The 24597-nt window shown below is 32.2% G+C and overlaps 1 protein-coding gene across 2 annotated transcripts in view; it reads left to right on the top strand.

Moving 5' to 3' along the window:
• The window catches only part of LOC114327439 (trypsin-1), a 49540-nt gene extending 28784 nt beyond the window's left edge, over positions 1-20756 (top strand). For both annotated transcript variants that reach the window (XM_028276065.2, XM_050646848.1), the window contains exons 2-4: positions 5267-5549; positions 10637-10845; positions 20473-20756. In XM_028276065.2, the coding sequence (XP_028131866.1) occupies positions 5267-5549; positions 10637-10845; positions 20473-20726 (746 nt within the window). In that variant the 3' untranslated portion in view covers positions 20727-20756. The remainder of the gene's footprint in view (positions 1-5266; positions 5550-10636; positions 10846-20472) is intronic.
• The last annotated feature ends 3841 nt before the right edge of the window (positions 20757-24597 follow it).

The raw sequence follows: 24597 nt of genomic DNA, 5'->3' as shown, positions 1-24597 counted from the left end.
TGGCATTAGAAGTAAGACATTTGACCTCGGACTTCCGTTTATAGAGTTACAACCGGGAGTACGGTTTTAATGACGCCGAATTAATACAAGCAATGTATTATTTAACACGCTTTAGCAAGACGAAAACAAATGTATTGTACTATTTCGGTGATTTTAAAACAGTACTTCCGGTTGCAACTGATACCATCTTTGGGTTATAAGATCTAATTTGATACCTTGTCTTCGTATTGCTAAAGCGCATCGAATAATATGTCGCTTGTACTATTTCGGCGGCTTTAAAACACTACTTCCAGTTTCAACTCTGCAACCGGAAGTGTGAAGTCCAATTTCTCAGCTTTAATACCATCCTTAATTCGACACCTCGTACTTACTACGTACTACGTGGCGTTACAACCCTTCGTGGGTTTTAGCCCACTCGACAGCATGCCTTCACTCTTCTCTGTCTTAGACAATCTCTGTCCAGTTCTCCACGCCCGTAGCTTTCAGGTCTCCTGCTATATTATCTTGCTACCGGAGTTGAGTGTTTTAATAACGTAGGAGTTAAATTCGATAGACAGACGGACGGACGGACGGACTTGCACAAAGCCGGAAAAATATAACGGTTTTCGTCTTGCTAAAGCGCGTCCAATAATAAGTCGTTTATAATATTTATTGGGCGACTTTAAAATAGTACTTCAAGTTTCAACTCTAAAACTGGAAGTGCAAGGTCAAATTTCTCACCTTAATAAGATCGTTGGGTAATGAACTTTCATTCGACAGCTCATTTGTCCTGTCTTATCTAATGACGGAAAAGTTGTGTTTACAAAGTCTCTGAGAGAGACAGACATGCGTAACTATAAGTTTACATTACATCAGGTACCTACATAGTTTCCTCCCTTTAGACGTCTGTGACAGAAAACATTTAGAATTTTATAAAATTCTCCTGTCACGGTTAGATCTGTTATACTCCTCAGATATGTCTAAAGGTGCGAAACTATGTAATGTTATGTAAATTTATAGGTTCCTATCGATAATTTTACATCTCTATTAGTTTCATCTCTTTTTATTTTCACAACGTATTATGCTTTCCATCTTTTGCGTTATTTTGCCGGTTCTTAATAGCGCACTCATTACTAAAGACTGGATTATATGCAAAATGCATATGCATATATATGCTGCATATTTCTCATGTTTTTCATAAATGCATATGCCTTGCATATTTGGAGATTTAAGAGCATATAAATGCATATTTTGATGGGAATTTACTCTACCCCATTTAAAAATAAGGTATATATTAGTAACATCAACATCCATTAAAATAAAATGTGAAAGTAAATATTTTGCTGTTAAGCTCCTTTGTTGTTGTACCCATAAACATAATGGGCGTTATTTATAGCTGCAGGTATCATTATCCGGATATTTAAGATTTATAGACTTCTCAGAATTTACAAATTACCTAAGTAAATACCGATTATATTTTGAATAACATTACAAATATTACCTGTACTTTCTGCTGGTGTCGGCCAACTATGAATTATTCTGGGAAAACCAACCAAAACGAAATTTTAAGGCAGCGTTGCCAATTTAGCTTATTTTATGCTAGATTTGGAATATTTTTGTGTTGTTTAGCTTATTTATTTCTTGTTTAGCATATAGCATATTTTCTAGCATATTAAATAATATAAAAATTATTTAGTAAAAATCGAAAATCTTCTAATTCAGAACAAATTTTTATGTTGGCCTTACAATTACTAAAACAACTTAGGAACTCTCTCACAGGAACTTGAAACTGATATCAGTGAGTCAAATCTGATTCCTAACAAAAAATGTTTAACCATTCACACATACACACCTACATCAGCAAATCCCTTCGCCTTCAATAATGTTTATATTAGTACTTATGTCTGTGGACCATGAGATTACTATTAACTACAGGATCATGTTTCAGCATTTTTTAAAACAAATAATTTATCTGTACTGGGTTATGCTTGCTATAGGGATTTTTTATTAGTTGATAATGGAATACCTACTGTTGAACTGATCATTCCATCATTCTTGTGAGGTTTGGCAAATACTATATTGGTCGAGTTGGCAACACTGTTTTAAGGGTAGGATAGATTATTTTATTTTATGAATGGTTAGTCTTAAATCAATCGCCGATTATTCAACTTTTGTGATTGCAAGTTATTGACTATACTGTGTAAAAAAATCATTTTATTATTATTGTGAAAATGCCTAAAGTAGCAAGGGAAAAATCAAGTCTTCTCAGAAGTTGGATTGGAAGTAACAATCATCTAAAAGTTATCGACAGTGAAAGTATGTTTTGCACCATTTGTGATAAAAAGGTAAGTTCTCCACTTCAATAGATTTTTAAACTTATCAAACTTCTTTGCACATCTATGTGTCTGTCTATTCTAAAATGACAAACCGTCCCATTTCTTCAAAAACTGTTTTTTAAAGTTCGCAACGGTTTGGCTTATACAGAGCGAGGTGTTGAGAGTGGCCCACCCTGTATACTACGGTACACTGACTGTACTTTATTGTTTGACGATTTCAATTTCACTTTGAGAAATAAAAAAAAATTGGGGGAGGTTTAAAAAGTTTGATCATTTTAATGTAGGTATCTATTTACGAAAACATCTAAAACATCATTATCATTATATTCCAGATTCCATGTCAAAAGAAATTCCAAGTAGTTCAACACATAAAAACTTCACTTCACCAAACTAAGCTATCAAAAAATGATAATAAACCTCGCCAGCAGATTCTACAGAACAGTTTGCAGATTCAGAATACGTCAGTTGGGCAAGAAACCTTTGCAAAGGATTTATGCCATTTTTTTTTGAACTGCAATATCCCTCTGCACAAGTTAGAACATAAATCGTGTCAAAACTTTTTAAAAACTTATTGCAAGATTAAAGATAAACCAGCTCAAATACCAAGTTCTTCAACTCTTCGGAAAAAATATGTCAGTGCATGTTACAAAGATGTGATGACGAGTATTAAAAATCAGTTAAAAGCCGATTATCTTTGGATTTCCGTCGACGAAACAACGGATACAAAGGGTCGACAAATTGCGAATCTAATTGTTGGAGTTCTTAACGACTCTGGCGATTTTAAAAACTCATACTTAATTAGTGTAAAATGTTTGGAAAAAACAAACTATGCTACAATAGCTAGATTTGTTAACGAATCCCTAACAAATTTTTTTTTACCTGATCAAGTACCATTTGAAAAAATATTATTAATGCTTAGTGATGCCGCCTCATATATGATGAAAGCTGCATCCAATCTTAAAATCTTTTTCCCTAATTTAATTCACTGTACATGTTTGGCGCACGGCCTAAACAGAGTTGCAGAGAAAGTTAGAATTGAATTTCCCAATGTAAACACCTTAATAAATAATGTAAAAAAAGTATTTCTGAAAGCACCACTACGTGTACAGGTATATAGGGAGATGCTTCCCGATATTCCTTTACCACCAGAACCAGTATTAACCAGATGGGGAACTTGGCTTAAAAGTGCTATATTTTTATCTGAACACTACGACGACATCAAAAGCGTTATTTCAAGTTTTGATCCGACTTGTACCGCTATTGATAACTGTCAAAATATTTTTAAAGAAAAGTCTATTAAAAATCAATTGTTGTATATAAAATCGAATTTCGATATCATTGAAAGTTCAATTACAAAATTAGAGGCTCAAAATTTATGTCTTCACAATAGTATGTCTATTGTTGATTCGGTTAAACAGAAAATAACAAATCTGAATGGGGAAATTGGAGTAAAAATTAAAGATAAACTTGATGACGTTTTAAACAAAAATGAGGGTTTCACTTTATTGCGTTCAATAAATAATATAATCAATTTTGGAAACTTCGATGAAAATATTAATATGGATCCGTCTCTAATAGCAAAGTTTAAATATGCCCCAATTACATCTTGTGACGTTGAGAGATCTTTTTCTGCCTATAAACAAATATTAACAGATAGAAGACATAATATTAGTTTAGAAAATATGAATCAATATATGATTATTTATTGTAACAATAAAAATATGTAAATTTGTTTTATTGTACTCTTTTTATAATATTAGTTTAGAAAATATGAATCAATATTGTAAGAATAAAAATATGTACATTTATTTTATTGTACTCTTATTTATTTATCTTGTGGTCAAAATAAAATATTTTGCCGTTTTATTTGTCACAAAACCTGAAGTTAAAAAAATATATTAAGAAATAATAATACAATTTGGTTTAAATTCAAACCTATTTATTTATTTTTATTATTTTTTATTTATTTATGTATTTAACGTAAACCATAAAATTATTCATATAAAAATAAGTGCATATATAAATGCATATTTGCATGTTAATTGTGCATATTCAGCTTGTTTTAAAATGCATATTGCATGCATATTTTAGACATTTTTTAGTGCATATTTTCCAGTCTCTACTCATTACTGTACCTATATTATTTTTTGTGAACAAATAAGTACATCTACTAAACAAATTATTTAAAAGAAAAATATAAGTAAAAAAATAAACGTTGAATTATAATTCAACGTTTTCACATTTTTTTTAAAATGGATGAAAACAATATTTTGTTATTTTTAAATAATTTGTTTATTATATCTGTTTACAAAAAGTTAACTATATTATTTTTTCTACTTTAATATTTTCTTTTGATAATTTCCAAATTCGGCAACGCTGTCTGACAAAGCCATACCTACAACGCGAAATTTTTGGTGGCTTTCCCTACTTCGGCCGCCCAATATCTTCTAACCCGTTTTAAATGTATAATAAATGCATGTCTCTTTGTTGCTCTTATTAAAAGCCCATACCATCGATAAGAAAATACCGACTCTGTATATACCTACATTGTAAATCCCAAATCATGGTATTTCCAAAGTTTATACATTGTAAATTAAGATTCGGGAGGGCTCCTAGTAGCGTTTAACTTGTCTTGGTTTGTTTTTTCTACTGCATCTTGACTATAAATTCAGTATAGAGTACTAAGTTTCTGTTTATAGGTTGTGATCTCAAATTATTTCTTTCTCACGTTCATCTGCTGCTAGAATGTAACCATGAGTCAATCAGAACTTTTGCTACATTTTCGACAATGTCTGCACAGCAACAAAATGCAACTTAAGTTGCGTTTAAAATGTTTTGTCAACTATAGATACTAAGTCCAGTTAAGAATTAAAAAAAAAATATTGAAAAGTTAAAGAATATATTTTTTAAATAGCACTTGTTTTCATAGCCTTATTTATTTTATTTTACAGGCTCACCACTTTCATCTTATGGAATATTTGGGGGCCAGGATGCAGTGGAAGGACAGTTTCCATACCAAGTATCTCTTCAGATAGACGCCTGGCCTTTTGGCTACCAGCACTACTGTGGAGCTTCTATCATTTCTCCAAACTGGATTGTTACTGCAGGGCATTGCTGCTATACTGTGTATCCTAGCCTTCATGTAGTCGCCGGGATATTGAAGGTGCATGACCAAAACGAGTACACGCAAGTTAGATTAGTTAAGGAGCGTTACATACATGAAAATTATACTTAGTAAGTTCGGTTGATATGGATCACATTTTTAGGATTTGTAATAGACGGCGATGTATCATCGCCCCCGTTAGCGAAATTATTCCGATTCGATTTTTTTTGCACAAACTTACTCAAAAAGCGGTCTTTCTAACAAATCCACAGGGTGACAGGCGAAAAATTGTTTAAACAATTATTTTTAAACAAATTTACAAAAATAACTTTTTCATTTCTATCAATTTTTTTTTAGATAATTTGAGTCATTTTGAGCAAAAAAGGTCTCCTGCTATTTTTCTCTAAAATTTATTGTTCTCGAGGTATATGCGATGTAAAATTTGAAAAATGCAAAAAATGGCCATTTTCAAGCTTAATAACTCAATTAAAAATTATATCATGAAAGTCAGAAAGTGATCAAATCAAAGTTTAAAACCCCTCCTTCAAGATCTTGAAGAAATTTTTTCATTATTTTATTACGAAGCTGTTATTTTTAATTATTAACAATTAGCGCTATGATCCAGGCTGTATCGTCGCCCCCGTTAGCGAAATTATTTCGATTAGATTTTTTTGCACAAACTTACTCAAAAAGAGGTGCTTATAATAAATCACAGGGTAATGGAACAGGGTGCCAGGTGGTACCTTGGTCGAAAAATTGTTTGAAGAATTTTTTTTAAACAAATTCCCAAAAAGAATTTTTTTACTTCGAACAATTTTTTTTTAGATAATTTGGGTCATTCTGAGCAAAAGGTCTCGTGTGATTTTTCTCTAAAATTGATTGTTGTCGAGTTATATGGCCATTTTCGCATTTATCAAATTTTAAATCGCGTATAACTCGACAACAATCAATTTTAGAAAAAAGTCAAAAGAGACCTTTTTGCTCAGAATGATCCAAGTTATTCAAACAAAATTTTTTTAAGTGAAAAAGTTATTTGTATGGATTTGTTTAAAAAAAAATTTTTACAATTTTTCGACCAAGGTACCGCCTGGCACCCTGTGGATTTTTTATAAGGACCTCCTTTTGAGTAAGATTGTGCAAAAAATCGAACCGGAAACAAAAACAGGAGACAAGATTAAAAACGAAAAAACGTTTGAATTGAAAGAGGTTAGGGAGCGATATTAGTAATATACAAACGGTGTTCGGATAAGAACTGTATATTATAGAAATCATTTTTTCTTTGAATGTTTTCACACAGAAATCTCTAGGTATAATCAGAAAATATTCTGATTATAGGTACCTAGAAAAGAGTATAATTCAGGGCCTTTACAAATTTAAAAACAAGCGTTTTGACAAAACATTCCACGATAAAAGTAAAGAAACATTATTGAGAAGATATCCCAAGAAATAAAAATACATATTAGTCCAGGGCGCATCTGTTTTAAGATGGACGTTGAGAGGTGACTCATATTTTTTTGCAAAAATGGCTTGAAATTAACTCATATAGTAATAGTTGAGTTATCCTCCCACTCAAAAAGGTCCGGAACATTGTTTAAATAATCAAAATGTTAAAAAATGAAGGAAAAATTCGATTTTTTTTCTTCGTTTTTCGATTATAACTTTAAAAGTATTCACTTCCGAGAAAAGTTGCACTAACATAAAAGTTGCGTTATTAAATTTTCTACAATATAGGATTAGTTAAATTTTTTAAAAATTGTCACCCTTGTTCAAAAATAGCAATAATTTCGAAAAAAAAAACATAAAAAACAAGTATTCGCATTTTACGTTCTTCAACCATTTGTGCTTCACTTAGGACTTTCATATTTTACCCAGAAATACTTTATGATATAGTAAAATAATACTGTAAATTTCATTGAATTCGGTGCAACAGATTTTGCACAATAAATTTTGCAATCCAGCTTTCGCAAAAAAAATCATTTTTTCAAAATGTTGCAAGACTGAAAATAAAGCAGATAGCAAGTTGATTTTTTTTACATATAGAAGAATACTATACCTTTTATTTTCAATTTGGAAAATTAAAATCGGTTAACTACCACGGCGTCAGGAATTTTTTTAAATAATCATTAATTTTTGGTACTACGCTCAGGACAGCGGTGTTCGATTCAAACAAGTTGATTTCCACCAAAATTTCTTCCAATCTTTAATATATTATTTTCTTACTCTATATTTTGTTGTATTTTAATATTTTAATTCCACAAAAATCAAACTAATTTGATTATTGTTTGTGAAATATTGTTTAAACAATTGCATATGTTTAAAAATAATAAACTTTTATTCTCTAAGTTAAAATATATGAACAAAGAAAGTTTTTACTAAAAAAGGGTTATTTCAAAGGACAGAGTATATGTTTTTATTTTGCAATAAACAAATTTATTTATTTATATCGAAATGTACTAAAACTAAAATTTATCAATTAATATCAAAGGTCATTGGAATGCCCAAGCAGAGTAAACGTATCCGCTGTCCTGCGCGTAGCACCAAAAATTAATGTTGATTTAAAAAAAATTCCTGACGTTGTGGTAGTTAACCGATTTTAATTTAGCAAATTTCAAATGAAAGGTGCTGTCTGCTTTATTTTCAGTCCTGCAACATTTTGAAAAAATTGAATTTTTTTGCGAAAGCTGGGTTGCAAAATTTATTTTGCAAAATATATTTAACCGATCTTAATTAAATTTACAGTATTATTTTATTATATCATAAAGTTTTTCTGGGTGAAATATGAAGGTCCTAAGTGTAGCATAAATGGTTGAAAAACGTAAAATGCAAATACTTGTTTTTTATGTTTTTTTGCAATTATTGCTATTTTGCAACAAGGGTGACAATTTTTAAAAATTTTAACTAATCCTATATTGTAGGAAATATAATTACGCAACTTTTCTCGGAAATGAACACCTACTTTTAAAGTTATAATCAAAAAACGAAGAAAAAAATCGAATTTTTCCTTAATTTTTTGAGATTTTGATTATTTAAACAATGTTCCGGACCTTTTTGAGTGGGAGGATAACTGAAATATTATTATATGAGTAATTTTCAAGCAATTTCTGCAAAAAAAATAAGATTCCCCTCTCAACATCAGAATGTACTAATATTTTTACAGATGCGCCCTGGTCTATATAGGTACGACAGGGATGTATGTATTTTATCACCGCTGCTATTTAATGTGATGATATCGGGTAGCAAATTCAGTCGAAGGCAGGATTCGTTTTTACGATATTTATTTTAGAACCAAAACATACAAAAGAAAAGAGAATTAGCGTTAATTACTTGTTAACTACAATCTACATATCGGACTTTCGTAAACCTCGGGCCGATGTGACGATATTTGATACATGAATGAATGATACTAAACGACGATATGATTTATTTATTAATGTGAAATGGACATAATATAAGGAGAAGACATTTCGCTCAACTCGCCAGGGTGAAAGACATGTAAGGAATTACGATCACCTCTCGTATGGGATGAGGTAAATGAAAAGTCGAGATCGCTCAGCACGCCAAGTCGATGGGGTTCGGACGGCTTCGGTATATGGTCGGTATACTCACCTATTATACCTTCTTGATTATTCTCCGTTCAGAACAACGAGAATAATAAAATGGCTTTCCGTTCCGTCTTTTATACTGTCAGAGACGGTAGAAAAACACGTTTTGCTTAAGACATTGGCGTACTCTAGACGATAAACTTATATTATCGTTACAATCCAAAAAAATTTACAATCTGTATAACCAATAATACAATAAGTGAATATTTAACAAATAAAATAAAACCGTATAAAATATAAAAAGCCGTTCAGTGATGATTCTCTTATTCTAAGTACTTTTATTGGTTTTGTCCTTCTAGGGAGTTTGGTCCAAATGGCTTTCTTTGCGAAGACATGTTTCCTCCATGTATGTCTTCTATCTAAAAGCACACCCAGATATTTGAAATTTTCCTGATGAGGTAATTGTTGAAAGAAAGACTTGTTGTTTTGTATAGGATGATGTTTTCCAAAAGTTTTCCGGGTTTGGGAATACATATAACTGTCGCCAGTTTCGCCAACACAGCTTTTTCGCTTCATTACTGATTGAGTGAATTTGCTTTTCTCTAGAACAAGATTTACATACGCCATCGACCAAAGAACTTTATTCACTGCAAATTTTCATCTTCTGCAACGGTCTACTCTTCTTGGCATAATTCGTTAATAATTTTTTCCAACTGTTCTTCTGTTTCAATAGCCTCTACAACCTATTAAGGAGGTAGTATGAATTGAAATCAACATTTCAAGCACATTTTTTTTAAACAGTGGTCTAATTATTTTATTTATAAATTAAATCATTATATACAGTACAATCCAAAGAATATTAAAAAACAATTTCATGATCAAATATTGAAAAATAATCCAGCGGTGGCAAATTTTTACAGACATTACAAGCAAAAACGGATTTTGCGGTAGACATCAGAACTCGTTATTAGTTCAAGTGAAACAAAAAATTCAAATAGTTTTTATCAGCTTATGTGTTTCTCGAGGTAAGGCGCTGTCAAGTTTTTTAGTGTTAATTAACGATATTTGAGTTTTTGGCATCACGCAGAAGTCAAAATATCGAAATTTCTTGTAAAAAAGGGTGAAAATCAACATATTTATTATTTTTAAACAAAAACTAAGCGTAAAACAAGAAACGCATTTAAAGTTTTGACAACTTTCTTTTCAATTTCTTTTTTATCTGTCAAATCGTTGAGTGGTGCACACTGGAATGATTTTGAATCGCGGAGTAATTTAGAAAAAAGAAGAGGAACAGGTCTTGACTCTTGAATGTGTCTTATCATGATCTTACCAAGCTGCTGTATATTCAACAGGATGTATTTCCGCTAATTATGATCCGATCAATCTGAAATTCTCAGAGACTATTCTTGAAGTTATGTACTTTTATTTAAAATAATAAAAAAGTCGAAAATTTCAAACTATACACCACCCCTTAAAATTAAACATTGCAGCATGAAAAGTATTTCAACTTCTCTATCTGGGTTGTCTAAAACGTAACTGATTATTGTATCATCCAAGCACCCTTGAGAACTCTAGGGAAATTTATATAAATCATTATTTTACATTCTTGTAACTATTATTTTACTTTGATAAGAAGATAATATTATTATGTACATTAATTCTTATTATTATTCTAGTGGTGTGCAACCAAACGATATCTGCGTAATTAAGGTAAACGAATCCTGGGTTTTTAATGACCACGTTAAACCAATAGCTCTTCCCATCCAGGATTTTAATGGCACAGGAAAAGTAATCTCGTCTGGTTGGGGACAATCGGCAGGAAATTTATTCCCGCAGTTTCCCGATGTATTGCAATGGCAAGAATCAGAAATGCCCGATGAAGAAAGTAAGTTTCTTTTTTATTTTTTAGTTATTTTAATCCCACGTAATAAATCATAAAATAAGCATTATCAAACTTATAGTACGTTCTTTAACGGTAAAATATTGCAAAACCTCTAAATTTTAAAGAACCGCCTGGATTGGCATGAAATTTGGCATACACATAGCTAACAAGTCAAAGAAAAAAGTGATATTGTGCCGATGTGTGTTTTTGCCCTGGGGGTGGGTTTCACCCCTTCTCGGGGGTAAAAAATATACGTACAAAGTAAGTCCGGAAATGGATAAATTGACTAATTTTAAGTAACTTTTGTTCTATAGAGCTTTTTCGCCAAGTCAACACTGTTCGAGTTATTTGAGTGAATAGGTACATCAACCGGTAATTATTATTAATAATTTCAAATTAATCATAATTCCAACGGTTTTTCGCAAATAACTCAAAAAGTAAGTATTTTGCCGAAAAAAAAATTCTTAGCAAAAATATATCCTGTAAAAAATTGAAAAAAATTGGTGTATATGTTACGGTAAGTATGATTAATTGGAAATTATTAATAACTACCGGTTACTATTCCCACATAACAATTTCATGTTCTTAGTAGATTCATAGAACATACTTTTCAGAAAAAGTATATACTAAGAATATGCGTAATTACCATTGCGAATGTGCAGAGCACATACTGAGTATATACTACATTACAGTACTTAAACGTTCTATGTATATACTTAGAATGTACTACCGCACTTCTTCTCAGTATATACCAAGAATATACTTTTTAGGATATTCTAAGAAGGTGCTATAAACCTTCTATTTATATACTTAGAATGTACTACCTCACATCTTTTAGTATATAGGAAGAATGTACTTTTTAGTATATGGGAAGAATATTACAAGGAAGTGCTATATTGCTCAGAAGCATGTTTTCAGCATCACCGAATCTCATCCTAGGTTCTACTTTCTACTAAATTTACATATTACATATGAGAATGTAGTTAGTACATTCTACAATATTACTTAAAAAGTAAATATAAAATATTATATAAATTTTAGTTAGTTATATCAATATTATATAGGTAAGTAGGTATATATATTTAGTTATTATGTGCATATAAAAATAAAAATGCTGAATATATAAATTTATATATTCATATTCATATACCTATCGTACCCAAATAAATATTATGTAACATATGTATGTAAATAACTAAAATTTATATGTTGCTTATATGTACCTATATACATACTTACTATTTAAGTAATATTGAAGTACCAAAATGAATTTTTTATTTGTAAGTTGACAGCAAACAAAATAAAACGTTTAATTATGCATGTTCCTATTCCTGGTTGAAATACTTGGTCTTCCTCACAACACAGCATAGACATTGTTAGTGTTAAGTGTAGACACAAATGCCAAATGCCTATTCAGTAACTATTTTCATATTTTGTATTTTTCCTTTGTTCCCAACCCCCTACCCGCTAACCCCTATGCAGGTATGCAGCGGTCGTTTCCGCTTTGTTTGTGCCGGTTGTGGGTTTTGGCTCAGCCACACAGCTTACCTGAATGTCAATTCCATGTAAAAATAAAATTCTTCATAAGAATACTCAATAAACTTAATCAAAATAGTAAATGCATTTCAGTTATGAAAGCGAAACGACAATTTCTCCTTTTTCGTTAATACAATTAATTCTTAAACATTTTTACCATACAATTAAAACAATTTTAAATAATGAATTCGGTAGTTTAATTAATAGTACCTACATACATAAATTTTTAAATTTCATTAATTATTCTTAACGAAGTTGATAATCTATAGGCTAACATTATTCTTCCTATACATACATATATATTATTTTTAAGATATTTTAAAAGTATCTACTTATAAGTATGTGTTAAGTATGTACTTATAAGTATGTGCTAAGAATATTCGGTAAAAGTATATTCTGAGAATAGTATCTACTTATAAGTATGTGTTAAGAATGTACTTATAAGTATGTGCTAAGAATATTCGGTAAAGGTACATTCTAAGAATAAACTTTTACGAATATTCCGAGTTACTACGTACACGAATGTACTCAGTATATTCGGTACGAGAATATACTTTAAAGTATGTGCAAAGAACATGAAATTTAGAATGTTTTTTAAGGTACATGCTATGCTTGTACTACGCATATACTAAAAAGAATATACTCTGACGAATGTTGGTAGTATATGCTTAGAACATGATACGAACATCATTGTTATGTGGGTTAATACAAACCGAATACAAACCGAATTAAAAGTAATAAATATGGTAGAATTAATCACATCGACCGGTAATTATTAATAAATCCCGGATTAGAACGGTAAATGTGATAAATTTCAATACTGTTAAGTGGGTAGAAGCTTGCGGAGTGCAGGGAGGTTTTTTAGTCACTGCGACATACCAGAGCTAAATACGGCGCATAGTGCATACCACAGTGTTAGTCAATCTGTAGTCGGAAGCGGCCACTGTATAATATACTATTTAACACATTCGCGGTCATGACTGCATATGAAGTCATTTACTCCATAAGAATACGTGTATAAAATGATAGCGTGTCCGCGAATGTGTTAATATATTAAATACATAAGGCTAAAGTAGGATTAAAAACATCTTTACCTCCTGGTACTTTATCCGAAATCAGAAGAAGATTTAGAAGCGATAATAGCAGATCATTCTGATGACGCTGATGATGGAGCAAAGCACCGTGGTGATCTGGAATTCAACAGGACAACTGAGGATTCCCAGTTAGCGAATATTGAAGATACAGGAAACACTAACATCTCAATCGAACATAATGCTTCTTCTTCGTCTTCTTCTTATATTAGGCCTCTTGGCCTGTTCTTAACCGATTTTGAGCTTGTATTCGTAGCTGTGATGTTGACTGCCAGCTATCTCGCCACCTGTTAAAGGGCCTTCCTATTGGTCTCTTGCCTGTTGGCTTCGAATCCCTGGCTATACGGGCTATTCTCTCGCTGTCCATTCTCGTCACATGCTGATTCCACTCTCGTCATCTCTGTCTTCCCCACCGCACTATATCTTGTATGTTACAGAGATCTCTTATTCTGTCGTTCGGTATTCCGTCTCTCAGTGTTTTCCCAGTTATTTACCTCGACGTTCTCATTTCTGATGTTCTCAGTATCCTTTTGGTTTCTGCTGTGTCACATCTTATTGTTTCTATCGCGTACGTCATGATCGGCCTTACACATGATTTGTATATGCGTACTTTCCCTTCCAGCCTCAACATAATGCGTGTGCAATAATTGCTGTCAATGAGGAAGACAATGCCAGTATTGGCATTAAAGAAAATGAGGAAGACGAAGAAGGCAGTGCAATTGACAAAACTTCAAAATAAAATTCAGGAGACTCGGGATCTTGCTAAACAGTCACTTATAAAAGAATCTGACAAAATGTTAAAGCATTCTAATGATAGATTCCCTGTTGAAAAGTAGGTCAAAGTGGTAGAGTACGAATTCCAGAAGTTGAGAGAGCTAAGGCCGATAGCCGAAACATTATTGCCATTATTATTTCTGTTATAGATGAAAAGCTACATTGTCTAGCAATAAGCATGGCATTTTAAACCAACTTCATGCAAGAAACGAATTTTCCACCTGCAAGGAAACACTTATTTCAGTCAATGAAACGCCTGATATTGATAAGTATCAGTGAATGCGTTCGTAAAGATTCGAATTAGACAGTCAAGGATTCCGCCACTGCAATTATTGTAGTGTCCAATGCAATTAAAAACGCTGCAAACGCAAAAAATTAAGCGTTCTTTGTAATAATAAGTGCCACAAGAGCCTTTCCTATAAAAACAAGTAATTATAGTCTAGTAACTTAAATCCTAATGCGTGTGTATGAGTTTGTTTTTGCTTATAAGGTATCTAATAGTTGAGTTTTTTATTAATAAATTATGTTTAAGTGTTTAAATTTATTATCAAATTTCATAAATAAACAATAATAGTGAAGCCCAAAATGCGCTTTTATTACATTAACCAGAATTGTTAGGAAAGTATTAATAATAACCGGTAAATCTAATTATAACGGCATTATTAATCACATTGACCAGCTGCTGCGGTTACTATTAATATTTACCGGTAATTATTAATACAGACCGGATTTATCACATCAACCGTAACATATATATTAGGTCTCTATACCTAGAGACCTACCTCTTTCGACATAATACTTACTTTTTTAGTCTAAAAACTTGGTTATTTTGTTGAAAATGAACATATTCACTCGCAAATAACTCGAACAGTGTTAACTTGGCGAAAAAGCTCTATAGAACAAAAGTTACTTAAAATTGGTGATTTTATCCATTTTCGGTCTTATTTTGGACATATATTTTTTCACCTTCAAGAGGGGGTGAAAGTCACTCCCAGGGCAAAAGCACACATCGGCACAATATAACTTTTTTTCTCATATATATTAGCTATGCGTATGCCAAATTTTATGTCAATCCAAGCGGTTCTTTAAAATTTACAGCAAAAACCGTAAAAAAATGTACTAGATATTAAATTACTCATTATTTAGTCATATCATGTGCCTCACTAAATAGTTAAAATAACGTTAATCTTCTTATTTTGCCATTATAGACCTGGATGGCTCTTTGTTTGTCTGGCTATGTCGTTCCCTTTCTTATGCCCTTCTCCTCCACTGTCCTACGTTCATAGTTTTCTGGACGTCTTCCACGTCATCCAACCATCTCGTTCTGGTTCTTTATTTCTTTCGTCTTTCTGTCGACTTCTGTTATAACTTGTTCCTTATTTCTTTTATATCTTCTTGTCTCTGAAGAAATAAATGATAACTTAAAGAAAATCAAACAAGACGTGATAAAAACAACAGATGTTAATGACAAATAGAACATGATACAAGTAACGTTAGTAGAGGCAGGAAAGAAGATATTACCCACAAAAATAATAAAAAAACAGAGACGGATGACTTCAGAAATCCTAGAGCTAATGGAGGAAAGAAGGAAACATAAAGGCAGGAATAAGGCAAAATACAAGGAAATCCAGAGATTAATAGGAAAGAAAATAAAAGAGAAATCCACCTGGCTGGCAAATCAATGTAGTGAAATAGAAGAATATTCTAAAAAGTATGATAGCTTTAACATGCACAAGAAAACAAAGGAAATCGCAAATACACAGCGAAAAAAGAAAGATGGCCTTCTTAAAGACATAAATGGAAAAATTATTATAGAAGTCAAGGAGAAATTAAAAAAGTGGGAGACATACATAACAGATCTGTTTGAGGATAATAGACAAGAACAGGAAGAAATTGACAGCGAAACGGGACCACAGGTCATAATGGAGGAAATCGAACAAGCAATACGAAACGAAAAAAACGGAAAACTGTAGGTCCAGACGAAATACCTGCGGAATTACTGAAATGTCTAGACGATGAAACTCTACCGGTACTACTGGATCTGTTTAATGAAGTATATAAAACCGGAAAAATCCCTGAGGAATGGTTGGTGTCCACCTTTGTAACAATACCAAAAACAATATATGCCAAAGATTGCTCGGACTATAGGACAATATCACTAATAGGCCATACCCTCGAAATATTTCTAAAGGTGATTCATGGAAGATTATACAGAAAGCTAGAATATGATATGGATGATATCCCATTTGGGTTCCGCAAGGGACTTAAAACAAGAGAGGCATTGTTTAAATATAGATGCTTAGATAAAATAAAGATGCTTAGATATGAACCTGGATATTTATTCCTGTTTCATCGACTCCGAAAAAGCGTTCGACAGGGTCCGACCCGGCATGAAAAACTAATAGAATTATTGAAAAACAGAGATATAGACAGACGAGATTTACGAATTATCATCAATCTGTATTGGAATCAAAAGGCCAATATAAAGATAGAAGAACAAGAATCCGAGAATATTGATATAAAGAGAGGAGTAAGACAGGGTTGTGTTCTGTCGCCGCTACTGTTAAACCTGCACAGTGAAGCCATATTTCAGGAAGCGATAGCGGAGCTAAGTGATGGAATCTGTATAAACGGAAGAATAGTCAATAACATACAAAGACCTTATATACAAACAAAGACCTTCAGTTGCCTCTCAGATTGAGGGCTCTAAGATGCTACATATTTTCTATATTGCTATACGGAATGTAAGCGTGGACATTGAAGAGACAACACATAAGAAGAATAGAAGCGTTCGAAATATGGTGTTACAGAAGAATATTGAAAATTCAGTGGGTTCAAAGGATTACCAATGTTGAAGTGCTACGGCGTTTAAATAAGGAGTTAGAAATTATGAAAAGTATAAAAACTAGAAAACTGGAATATTTGGGTCACATTACCAGAGGAGAAAAATATGAGTTGCTGAGAATTATTATACAAGGAAGGATCCAAGGAAGAAAAAGCATAGGAAGAAGACGCATCTCCTGGCTGAGGAACCTTAGAGAATGGTTTAACTGTAGTTCATTACAACTATTTAGACCAGCAGCCAACAAAGTGACCATAGCCATTATGATATCCAACTTCCGATAGGAGAGGGAACTTTAAGAAGAAGAAGTCTCTGGACACGTCCCACCCAGGACAGCCTCTGTAGTTTATTCAAAAATGGAAAAGCACCAGGTGAAGATGGAGTCATAATAAAGGCCAAAACGGAGGCCACATTCTTATATAGTATGATATAATTGATCCAAATAATGGCATAACCCAGACATCCAAAGTGAAAGTTATCCTCCAACACCAAATTGTTCTATATGGTCCACATAATGCTCAGAAAAAAGTCACATCATTTTGAGCGTAAGGTTTGGGGAGGAGAGGGGGAAGAAATCGGCAAATTCGTAGTTTTTTAGGTTTTTCGTCAATATTTCTAAAACTATGCGGTTTAGCATGAACAACCTTCTATACAAAAATGTTCTACATTAAATTTTCAATAAAAAATGTCCTATACATAATCCTTCTAAAATGAACGGTTCCAAAGTTACGGAGGTAGTATAGTATAATTGGTCCAAAAAAGGCCTAACCCAGACATCTAAAGTAAAAGTTTTCCTCCAACACCAAATTGTTCTATATGGTCCACATATTGTTCAGTAAAAAGTTACACCATTTTGAGCGTCCGGTTTGGGGGGAGATGGGGGAGAAGTCGGTAAATTAGTAGTTTTTTTACGTTTTTCGTCAATATTTCTAAAAATATGCTTTAGCGTAAACAATGGTCTATACAAAAATGTTCTACATAAAATTTAAAACAAAAAAGGTCCTATACATAATTCGCACCTTGAAAACCATATGGCAATATCTGCAATTTTTTCATGAAATGACCTTTGAATGCAGTCTAATAGGAAAAAAATCTATTTTTTAATGCTATATAGCAGCGTCTGCAAAAAATTTTAAGTTCGGCACCAGAAAGATACATCACTATGGCTTTTGTCAAAAATCGATTCTTCTTTTTATACCATCAGGCATTATCTGCAGTAGTTGATGCTCTACGGTTCTAAAATTGGAACAAAACCCCAGATCTATATGGCAATATGTGCAAAATGTGACCCACGCTCGTAAAATGAAAGAAAGATCTGCTAAGGAAACATCCTTTGAATGCAACAAAACATAGAGTGCTGCATAGAGATTTGATTGCAACACTGGAAATAAGCGACAAGACTATAACAAATTGATATACAACGTCGTACTGCAGATGGGTTTATCCCAAAAGAAAAGCGAAATATAACCGACAGACATTATATAAGCGACATATTATAATATGCAAGACTTTGATTAAGTGTTAACACTAAAAATTTGTAATAAATAAGTACAATCAATAAAAAAATCTGTTATTTTATATGAATTTTTACTGTATCATATTATGCGAAAATTGATATATTTTTAAAACCATATGGCCGTATGTGCTAAAATACCTATTTCCTGGGGGAAATTTTACGTACTTTTTAATTCGTATAAAAATATGTAAAATTAAAGACAATTGTGCCAAATACCAGGTTTGCAACTTAATTTTTGGAATTACAGTAAATAAAATTAACTTTACAAAAACTTAAAATGCTCATAACTCAATATTATGATTTTTGCAGTTACTGCCCTATGGTTTTCAAGGTGCGAATTGTTATAAAATCAACGGTTCCAGAGTTATGGAGGGTGAAAATTGGAGGTTTTCGATACTTTTTATATTATCTGGGCAATTGATGATGATTTTGGGTGGTGAGGTTGACGTTTCTTCAAGGGCTTATCACTAACATATCATCGGCCACTGAAATAGCAAATTTTATTTACAAAACACAATCCTGTTAAAGAAAATTTCTATAAATTGTCCAAAGAATATAAAAAGTATCGAAAACCTCCACTTTTTACCCTCCGTAACTCTGGAACCGTTGATTTTATAACAATTATGTATAGGACCTTTTTTGTTTTAAATTTCACGTAGAACATTTTTGTATAGAACATTGTTTTTTCTAAAGCATAATTTTAGAAATATTGACGAAAAACGTAAAAAAACTGCTAATTTACCGACTTTTCCCCCATCTCCCCCCCCCCCCCAACCGGACGCTCAAAATGGTGTAACTTTTTACTGAACAATATGTGGACCATATAGAACAATTTGGTGTTGAAGGAAAACTTTTACTTTGGATGTCTGTGTTAGGCCTTTTTTTGGACCAATTATACTATACTACCTCCGTAACTTTTGAACCGTTCATTTTAGAAGGATTACGCATAGGACCTTTTTTTTAAATTCAATGTAGAACATTTTTGTATAGAGGGTTATTCATGCTAAACCGCATAGTTTAAGAAATATTGACGAAAAACGTAAAAAACTACGAATTTACCGATTTTCCCCCTCTCCCCTCCAAACCCGACGCTCAAAATGGTGTGACTTTTTTCTGAACATTATGTGGACTATATAGAAGAATTTGGTGTTGGAGGATAACTTTCACTTTGGATGTCTGGGTTTGGGTCTAGTTATACCATACTAATAGGTAAAATAAAAAATCTCTTCAACTTATGCCTTCATTAAAAGTCGATACCTGAAAAATGGAAAAACGCAGTAACAATACGTTTGCATAAGAAGGGAGATAAAACAGACTTAAAACATTACAGACCCATTAGCCTGCTAAACCACTTATACAAAATCTTCATAAAAGTAGTGACATCAGATAGTAGAGTAGAAAAGAAGCTAGATTTTTACCAGCCAAAAGAACTAGCTGGATTTCGCACAAACTTTGATCAAACGACCATTTGCCGGCAGTAAAACTACTAATTGAAAAGTCAATAGAATATAATAAGTCCTTGTCCTAGCATTCGTGGATTTTCATAAAGCCTTTGACACGATAGAGTTGGATAGCATTTTAGAAGCTCTAAATGAATGCCGCATTGACTGTAGTTATAGTACACTCATCTATAATATTTATAAAGAGGCAACAATGAGTGTTAAGATACATTATAAAACCAAACAAATAAGCATAGAACGCGTCCTCCATAGAAATGTCCTCCAGCATTTTGTTTTGTTTCACACTATCAAAAACTATCCGGTTCATTAAAAATTACTAAAAGAGGCTTTGTGATTAGAGACATATTTGTATTTATGTACCAATTAAAATTATGACACACTGTATTTTTCATAACTGTGATTATGTTACAGCTTGTTTGGAGTTATGTACAAAGGCCGAAAAACTCAACCCATACAACACCACATCTAACGTATGTACGGCAAATCCTGAGAAAAACCATGGTACTTGCGACGGAGACTCTGGTGGTCCTTTAGTTCTAGATCAACAATTGGTTGGATTAGCCTCTTGGGTATTTTTACCATGTGGCAGAGAAAATGCTCCGTCAATATTTACCAGGGTCAGTCATTTCGTTGACTGGATCAAGAAACACGATAACGAGTTGTAGCAACAATTTTTAAATAAATGTTAAAATCTCTATCAGAATTATAATTTTTGCCTTCATGTTTTTAGCTTTTTTACTATTAGGGCAGTCAATAAGGGTATTTGGCTCCGAATTCCATCCTACTACATCGATTTACTTGATATTTTCACAGTAAGTAGAGAATAGCTCAAGAAACAAAGTCTACCCTAAGCCGATGTGCGCTTTTATCTTGGGGGTGGTTCCCACCCCTTCTCGAGGGTTGAAAATTTTTTGGTTAAAATAGCCACAGAAGTGGCTAGACAATCTAATTCTAAGCAAAAACTGTTCTATAATTTTTTTTGAAAACTCAATACTTTTTAAGTTATGCGTTGTTGAAAATTTGGCCATTTTCATTGAAAAATTACACCTTTGCGAAAGGTTTTTTGGGAATACCTTAAAAACTATATAAAATATTTTTGTAGCTTATAAAAAAGCAAAGAGATTCGTTACTTTTTAAATCTTCTAGTTATGGTTAGAAGAGTTTGTTTTTTGGTGCATGCTCACATCTCACATCGATGTATTCAACTTGAAATAACAGAGAGACGGTCGATTTTAGGTGTATAATGATACTAATACCTTTTGTAGTGCTTGACAAGACCTTTAAAATTAGCAATATTAAATGTCGATTACATTCAAACTAAGCGAGATATGCTGCAAAAAATATTGATGACTAATGCATTTTAAGAAAAAATCAGAAGAATATTTAACCCCTCATCCACCAGAATTTAAATACATCGTTTTCCTTCTACAATACTTTTCATTATAGTGCTGTTTCTATGTTCAAAAAGTTGGAAGGGTTTAAAGTGAATGGTTTTTGAAAAAAATAAGATCAAATTATAGAGCACATTTTTAAATCTTCTTAAAAATCTTAGTTTTTCTCCATGTACCATTCCGCACCAAAATGTAGGATTTTTGAGATCAAAATTTGTTTTTATTTTTCATTACTATATCTCTTATAATTTTCAAGTTACATGGAAAAAAAGGAAGATATTTAAGAAAATTTAAAAATGCGCTCTATAATTAATTTGATCTTATTGTTTTTTAAAAACAATTAATTTTAAATCCGTCCAACTTTTTGAACATAGATATAACACTATAATGAAAGGTACTATAGAAGGAAAACGATTCATTTAAATTCTGGTGGAGGAGGTTCAAATACTTCTCATTTTTTCTTAAAATACATTAGTGATAAATTTTTTTGCAGCATATCTGGCTTAGTTTGAATGTATTCGTCCTTTAATATTGCTCATTTTAAAGGTCTTTCCAAGCACTACAAAAAGGTATTGGTAGCATTATACACCTAAAATCGACTGTTTCTCTGTTATTTCAAGTTGAATACCAATGTGAGCAAGCACCAAAAAAACAAATTCTTTTCACCTACCATATCTATTTTTATACTATAAATAGAAGATTTATGAAGGAACGAATCTCTTTGATTTTTTAAAAGCTACAAAAATGTTTTATATAGTTTTTTTAGTTAGATGCATAATTTTAAGGTACATATTCGCAAAAAAACTATTGGAAAAGGTGTCATTTTTCAGTGAATAGTCAATTTTCGACCACAAATAACTCAAAAAGTATTGAGTTTTCAAAAAAAGATTATAGAACAGTTTCTGCTTAAAATGAGATTTTTTAGCCACTTCCGTGGTTATTTTAACCAAAAAATCTTCCACCCCCCGAGAAGCGGTAGAAACCACCCCCAAGATAAAAGCGCACATTGGCATAGGGTAGACTTTGAATTAGGAGATAAGTAGAACGAAGTTAGACAAAGTTACACAAGGTGGCCTTCTACACTCTCGTACTTGTTGAACCTCGGTCGACTTCGGCGAGAGTGTGGACGGCGTTTTACAATCAAGATGCAGTAGAAATAAACAAACCAAGACACGTTAAATGCTACTAGGAGCACTCCAGAATCATAATTTACAATGTATAAACGTTGAAAATCATGATTTGGGATTCACAATGTATATACATTGCAAATTAAAATTCGGGAGTGCTCCTAGTAGCATTTAACGTGTCTTGGTTTGTTTATTTCTACCGCATCTTGATTGTAAATTTAGTATAGTTTTCTGTTTCTTATTTGCTTCTAGTTTTATTTTTTACAATGGTAGCCGAACTTCGACCTAGCCTAGCCTAGGACGAAACTCTGATCCTCAAAAGACAAGAACTTTTTAATTTATGCTTACGAGAATTACCGTATTTCGATCAAAGTTTGGGACCAACGACCACCTGAAAACGATAAAACAACTACAGTCGAACCCGTTTATTAGAATACCGCTTAAAGGAATATCCCGCTTTAAGAAATAGAAATTTAAGGTGCCAAAACGTTTCTATTAGCGACCAGAGATCGGTTATTAGAATATCCCGGTTATAGGAATACCGCAGAGTCGTAACAGAGGCCCCCGCAGCATGAATCTTGCGGGGGGCCCCAATATGTCAGAAGCCCTATCTTGTCGTCTAATATATTATGTAAATATGGTTTATTGTTATATTATTTTACGCATACATAGTTGGCAAGTGGTCCAACAGATAGATTAATAGATAGATAGATGTATTAATAAAATTGTAGATATATTCGCTGATATTAGTGCACGAAGGAAGTTGTTTATCTCATAGATAATACAATGCAATAATGTAATAATTTATTAATGTTTGTTCTATTTTATTCTGTACCAATGAAGATGAAAAATGTAAGTGTTATAAACAGTACATGGATATACTAATAGCCCACTAAATAACCGCTTTGAAGTGTAATCACCAGCGTCACGAAGGATTTGCTTGACAACTTGAATTTAGGTTCTATTTACCCTCCACTTCAAAGTTGGACTTGTGCCGTTGGTTGCTTTTACTTGGTGGGTGAAAGTCGCCCCTTCTCGGGGGAGAAAAACATACATTTAAAATAAGGAGGAAATGGATAAATTGGCTAATTATAAACAACTTTTGTTCTATAGAGTTTCTTTATCTAAGTCAATATTGTTAGAGTTATTTGCGAATGAATTTGTTTATTTTTCAACAAATGACCACGTTTTGAGGCAAATTTATTTATAAGTATTTTAATTTATTTATAATTATTTTTCGCAAATAACTCAAAAATAAGTACTTTACCGAATTAAATATTATCGAAAAATTATCACTAGTAATACCACTAGAGGTCAAATTATTTCCGGAAATTTTTTTGAGATCATGAATATTTTGAAAATTTCCCGAGTCGCAGACGAGGGAAATTTTCTAAAAATATTCATGATCAAAAAAAAATTTCCGGATATTAATTTGACTTCGCGTGGTATTCGGTAAGAAAATTCCACACCAAATTTGCATTTGAAAATCCAAAGCTGCATGAACAGATTAATAGCGCGCCATAGCTTTGTCAGCAATTATTTAGGCTTTCAAATTCGTAATTTCTACTCATTGTAGTTGCATGGGAATACCATTTCAAGATAGAAAATAGTATAGTCTTCAATTTTACATAAGTTTTGAGTAACTACAAGTGATAGAAAATTATTTTTTGGCGTTTTATTTTAAATTATGTAAACAAATAAAAACCAGTCTGTCAAAAATGTTCTGTTATTGTAAACGTCAAAAAATTTCCACTATAATTCGCTGTTGGGTACCCCACGAGCAAAAAATTTCCGATAAAATACCTCCGTTGCCATGGTGATCTGTCAAAATAACGTATTTTGATTGGTTCAAAATTACAGGTGTGGAATTTTCAAAAAAATATTTTTTGGAAAAATGTAGCTTTAAAAAAAATGGGGTATTCATCAAATCTATCGACACAGTAAAAGCAAAGCATTATTCTTATTCGTTTAATTCCAACTCGAATATTTCAACGTGAAATAATCAAAAAATGAAGCAC

This window comes from Diabrotica virgifera, chromosome 3 (assembly GCF_917563875.1).
Source record: "Diabrotica virgifera virgifera chromosome 3, PGI_DIABVI_V3a".
Lineage (NCBI taxonomy): Eukaryota > Metazoa > Arthropoda > Insecta > Coleoptera > Chrysomelidae > Diabrotica > Diabrotica virgifera.
Note: the sequence above shows the minus strand (reverse complement) of the source record. Positions and strands in the feature narration are given on the sequence as shown.